Source organism: Salmo salar, chromosome ssa06, assembly GCF_905237065.1.
Source record: "Salmo salar chromosome ssa06, Ssal_v3.1, whole genome shotgun sequence".
Lineage (NCBI taxonomy): Eukaryota > Metazoa > Chordata > Actinopteri > Salmoniformes > Salmonidae > Salmo > Salmo salar.
The window spans coordinates 75,931,715-75,937,586 of record NC_059447.1 but is presented as its reverse complement, the minus strand read 5'-3'; the positions used below and the strand labels follow the sequence as shown (position 1 = coordinate 75,937,586).

General features: G+C 41.8%; 1 protein-coding gene across 1 annotated transcript; it reads left to right on the top strand.

Annotated features, from left to right (window-relative positions):
* Positions 1-376: 376 nt before the first annotated feature.
* LOC106608094 (sterile alpha motif domain-containing protein 15) lies at positions 377-2,322 on the top strand. Its single transcript, XM_014205800.2, has 3 exons — positions 377-799; positions 1,002-1,100; positions 1,963-2,322. The coding sequence occupies exons 1-3, from the start codon at positions 728-730 to the stop codon at positions 2,131-2,133; spliced, it is 342 nt and encodes a 113-aa protein (XP_014061275.2). The 5' UTR covers positions 377-727; the 3' UTR covers positions 2,134-2,322.
* The last annotated feature ends 3,550 nt before the right edge of the window (positions 2,323-5,872 follow it).

Here is a 5,872-nt window from a genome sequence, read left to right as displayed (position 1 = left end):
CACACAATCATGGCGTCAAACTGGCTGAGGACGTAGAAAGAGCAAACGCTGAAATTTGTATCTGCTCTTTCACTGAGACAGCGAGGTTGGGCCACATTAACCAGCGCAGCAGATGCTTTAACAATCTGTGAAATTGGCATGCGTGATTCCCGTGAATAGGACCCAATCTGGGCGGGACAATAGCTTGGGAAAGAACCAATCAGTAGGCGAAAACGAAAAAACTCCCCCAAATGTATGAAGCGCATTGGCTGGCCTTTAATGATTGCGACCAGCCGTCGCTGACAGGAAAATGAGTGCTCTGTTACATCTCTTTCATTGATCCCAAGTAGAGTCCATCATTCTAATTTACACCATAGTTTTTTTCTTATCGAACGAAGACGTGAGAACAAGTGTCTTCTTTCAAACATGGTAGAATACATTAGAATATTATTGAATATCGTAGAATATAAATAGAATAGAGCATATTCAATTAGTCACTTGAAATTACTTATTACTTATTTCGGATTCCACTATTTATAATGTGACAGACACTTTTTATATTGACCTTGGTCTGAGTTTTACTGCTATAAATAAGTTACATCAGGATACATTTGAAAGTATTTCAGTGCTTACCTAACATGTTATTTATGCGCGAGCAAAGGAATATGTCCCAATGGAACAATGAGATAGATACATTAGCACCTTTCTGACAGGTGTCAGTTTCTATGGTAACAGACACACAGGCAAGATGGCGTTCCTTCACTGGAGTTGCCAGGACGTGGCAAAATGGATAAGATCCTTAGGATATCCACATTATACAGTGAGTAAACATATTAAGTTAACAATTTAGTAACTTAGTTACTAACTTCTTCACAATGCCAAGTAACTTTCCAGTTTTATTTTAGCTAGCCTAACATCAGAGTAACTTTATAATAATGTGGCTTAGACAGAAGCAGTCTAGGCGTAGGCTACTTTGGTGATAGAGAGCCACTTATTCAACAGCTCTGTCTTTATCCCCCCAGGCCTGTTTCACTGAGAACCTCATCACAGGTAAAAAGCTGATTTATGTAAATTGCTGCTATCTGCCAAGATTAGGAATCACAGACTTTGAGGATATGAAGGTAAGGAGATGGTCCTAAAAAGCTTTCAAATTCTAAGCTTTTATTTGACTTACTTTTAATTTCAATAGAGTTATTTTAGAATTAAAAAGTCTGAATGGAAAGTAGAAATAGGCTAGACTCCAGTAATCGCTGCACTAAAACTTCCTGGGAGCGCCAACATGAATGTGTGCAAGATTGTTCCAACCCAAATAAGAAAGCATTGGACAATCTTCCCATCTCAGTTGTAGGCTAATTTATTAATGATGGGCCGCACAACATACTATATCATACAAAGCCAAATGTAGAAAATCAGATGCAGCACAGATAATAATTCATATTTCATAGGCCAACTCATCAGGTGATAGTAATATAAACCCTGGTCCAGTTTAGCTGCTAATGTGCATGGTGATGCTCTCATTTATAGCCTATTATTAATGCTTGTGGGAGTTAGGGTTATCAGCCCTGAACACCCCTGTAATTAGGAGTGGGCAACGAACTGAATATTGCAGATAGAAATACTATGAATAGAGCTGCCATTTCTTCCTCACTCTACACTCTTAGATTCCAAACGGGTTCTTCGGCAGTCTCCACAGGAGAACCCTTTTAGCTTCCAGGTAGAACCCTCTGTGGAAAGGGTGGAACCTGGAACTAAAAAGGGTTGTTCAACGGGTTTTCCTATGGGGATAGCCAAAGAACCCTTTTAGGTTCTAGATAGCACCTTTTTTTCTAAGAGTGTATACATTTCAGAGGGGCATGTCTATTCTAAAATGCAATACATTTCTATCTGAATGTTCTACAGCGTACCCTATTGAACGTGACACATATATTTTAGTAGCCTATGGTTTGACTCAGCTCCTCCTCCCTGTGTTATACCCCCCTGTAGGCCATCTCTGCCCATGTGCGTGAGCTGCTGGGGACATCAGAGCCGCTGTGGAGCCGCAGCATCGCAGACCCTCCCAGAGACAGCATGGGCCTGTTCCTGGAGAAGAAGAGCAGAACAGGGGACTGGGCCGATTCCTTCACCTACACACAGTTCCTCGACAGGAAACAGTGAATGGAATCTGTCTGTCTGATAAAAGAAACATGAATGAATGAGCTGTCTGTCAGTGTGTTGTTTGTAAGATGACGTTAGTTGTGAATGATGAGACAATAATGTTCCATTCAATTACAGATGTTGAGACACTATGTCAAGACAGCGTTTTGTAAGGCACTTTGTGATTAAATTGGTGTTCTGGGGTGTGCATTTAGTTTTTCAGATGATTTCATTTGTAATAACTGATTGTGGGGTAACAGCTGGTAAAGTGAAGGTCTTAGAACTATGACCCTGTAGTTAGTGCACCTGCTGTGCCAAAGGGTCTAGACCTCCTGACATAGTGTGCATAAAAACAGATAAATATTCTAAGCCAAGGGCCCCTTAAGGCTATGTTCCACTTATGCATGGCCCGACAGAGTATGAAGGTTTATTGAATGAAATGAATACTCAATTGGTCCATGAACAGTTGGCACACAGTTTCCTCATTACAATGTCCTTTATTGACTAGGTAATGCAAGGTACAACAACAGGATGTCGTTTCCTGCATTCTAAAATAATGTATTAGAAAGAGGAAAACTCAAAAGGCTCTTGAAATTACCACAGATCCCTTCATTCCAACACCTTGGGCACAAGCTGTCCTTATTGATCTGAACCGTGCCTGTATACAGTCGCTGAATGAGGCAGTATTGATCTGCAGTAGAGATCCTCAGTGTAGTGCTGTATTAGATGAAACCCGACACTTTGTGTATTATGAATTGCTGTGGTAAGAGGCAGGAAAGTATTTGTTCTGAGGAAGAGTCATATGTCCTGTTAAGAGAACGCACTCAGAGAACACCTGTGCTAAGTGCATTTTCAACGTGAAGAAGTGCAGAAGATGATAAGATGACCTCAGAGGTATCATTCCCAGGCATCTTCATCACTTCTTCATGCCACAATACCATGTTAGCCCGCTGATCTAAAGCCTACACATTAGCTCAGGTAGCTAACGCAAGTCTTCAGGTCTCAAGCAAGGTTGTAAATCACTGAAGCACCTCCATTACATGAACACATCAGCAATAGCCTGTGGCTAGCCCTGTGCTTTAGCCTGAGGAGTAGGTGCCAGAGGCAAAGCAGGGAGTGCCATGGCAGTTATAGCCAACCTGTCATTTTCTTTGCCATACACCCTTGTTTGGCATGAGAAGGATGTTGCCTTGTATAATGCAGAAATAGTCAAGTTGAAAGATGCTGAAATTAGCATATAGTATAAGGCTGTTCTTCAATTTGCCAGTACATGATACACATTGTAAGGATATTATATATAGAGTCCTAACCACAGATGCCTAAACTACAGATATAGAGTCCTAACCACAGGTGCCTAAACTGCAGATATAGAGTCCTAACCACAGGTGCCTAAACTACAGATATAGAGTCCTAACCACAGGTGCCTAAACTGCAGATATAGAGTCCTAACCACAGGTGCCTAAACTACAGATATAGAGTCCTAACCACAGGTGCCTAAACTACAGTTATAGAGTTCTAACCACAGGTGCCTAAACTACAGTTATAGAGTCCAAACCACAGGTGCCTAAACTATAGTTATAGAGTCCTAACCACAGGTGCCTAAACTACAGATATAGAGTCCTAACCACAGGTGCCTAAACTACAGATATAGAGTCCTAACCACAGGTGCCTAAACTACAGATATAGAGTCCTAACCACAGGTGCCTAAACTACAGATATAGAGTCCTAACCACAGGTGCCTAAACTACAGTTATAGAGTCCTAACCACAGGTGCCTAAACTATAGTTATAGAGTCCTAACCACAGGTGCCTAAACTACAGATATAGAGTCCTAACCACAGGTGCCTAAACTACAGATATAGAGTCCTAACCACAGGTGCCTAAACTACAGATATAGAGTCCTAACCACAGGTGCCTAAACTACAGTTATAGAGTCCTAACCACAGGTGCCTAAACTACAGTTATAGAGTCCTAACCACAGGTGCCTAAACTACAGATATAGAGTCCTAACCACAGGTGCCTAAACTACAGTTATAGAGTCCTAACCACAGGTGCCTAAACTACAGATATAGAGTCCTAACCACAGGTGCCTAAACTACAGTTATAGAGTCCTAACCACAGGTGCCTAAACTACAGTTATAGAGTCCTAACCACAGGTGCCTAAACTACAGTTATAGAGTCCTAACCACAGGTGCCTAAACTACAGATAGAGTCCTAACCACAGGTGCCTAAACTACAGATATAGAGTCCTAACCACAGGTGCCTAAACTACAATTATAGAGTCCTAACCACAGGTGCCTAAACTACAGTTATAGAGTCCTAACCACAGGTGCCTAAACTACAGATATAGAGTCCTAACCACAGGTGCCTAAACTACAGTTATAGAGTCCTAACCACAGGTGCCTAAACTACAGATATAGAGTCCTAACCACAGGTGCCTAAACTACAGATATAGAGTCCTAACCACAGGTGCCTAAACTACAGTTATAGAGTCCTAACCACAGGTGCCTAAACTACAGATATAGAGTCCTAACCACAGGTGCCTAAACTACAGTTATAGAGTCCTAACCACAGGTGCCTAAACTACAGTTATAGAGTCCTAACCACAGGTGCCTAAACTACAGTTATAGAGTCCTAACCACAGGTGCCTAAACTACAGATATAGAGTCCTAACCACAGGTGCCTAAACTACAGATATAGAGTCCTAACCACAGGTGCCTAAACTACAGTTATAGAGTCCTAACCACAGGTGCCTAAACTACAGATATAGAGTCCTAACCACAGGTGCCTAAACTACAGTTATAGAGTCCTAACCACAGGTGCCTAAACTACAGTTATAGAGTCCTAACCACAGGTGCCTAAACTACAGTTATAGAGTCCTAACCACAGGTGCCTAAACTACAGATATAGAGTCCTAACCACAGGTGCCTAAACTACAGTTATAGAGTCCTAACCACAGGTGCCTAAACTACAGTTATAGAGTCCTAACCACAGGTGCCTAAACTACAGTTATAGAGTCCTAACCACAGGTGCCTAAACTACAGATATAGAGTCCTAACCACAGGTGCCTAAACTACAGATATAGAGTCCTAACCACAGGTGCCTAAACTACAGTTATAGAGTCCTAACCACAGGTGCCTAAACTACAGATATAGAGTCCTAACCACAGGTGCCTAAACTACAGTTATAGAGTCCTAACCACAGGTGCCTAAACTACAGTTATAGAGTCCTAACCACAGGTGCCTAAACTACAGTTATAGAGTCCTAACCACAGGTGCCTAAACTACAGTTATAGAGTCCTAACCACAGGTGCCTAAACTACAGTTATAGAGTCCTAACCACAGGTGCCTAAACTACAGATATAGAGTCCTAACCACAGGTGCCTAAACTACAGTTATAGAGTCCTAACCACAGGTGCCTAAACTACAGATATAGAGTCCTAACCACAGGTGCCTAAACTACAGTTATAGAGTCCTAACCACAGGTGCCTAAACTACAGTTATAGAGTCCTAACCACAGGTGCCTAAACTACAGTTATAGAGTCCTAACCACAGGTGCCTAAACTACAGATATAGAGTCCAAACCACAGGTGCCTAAACTACAGATATAGAGTCCTAACCACAGGTGCCTAAACTACAGATATAGAGTCCTAACCACAGGTGCCTAAACTACAGATATAGAGTCCTAACCACAGGTGCCTAAACTACAGATATAGAGTCCTAACCACAGGTGCCTAAACTACAGATATAGAGTCCTAACCA

What these genes read in the sequence shown, in the direction of transcription:
- LOC106608094 (XM_014205800.2), top strand. Translation starts at nt 728, where the DNA reads ATGGCGTTCCTTCACTGGAGTTGCCAGGACGTGGCAAAATGGATAAGA. An exon ending in TAGGATATCCACATTATACA is followed by an intron (nt 800 to 1,001) that starts GTGAGTAAACAT and finishes TTATCCCCCCAG; the next exon opens with GCCTGTTTCACTGAGAACCT. An exon ending in CAGACTTTGAGGATATGAAG is followed by an intron (nt 1,101 to 1,962) that starts GTAAGGAGATGG and finishes ACCCCCCTGTAG; the next exon opens with GCCATCTCTGCCCATGTGCG.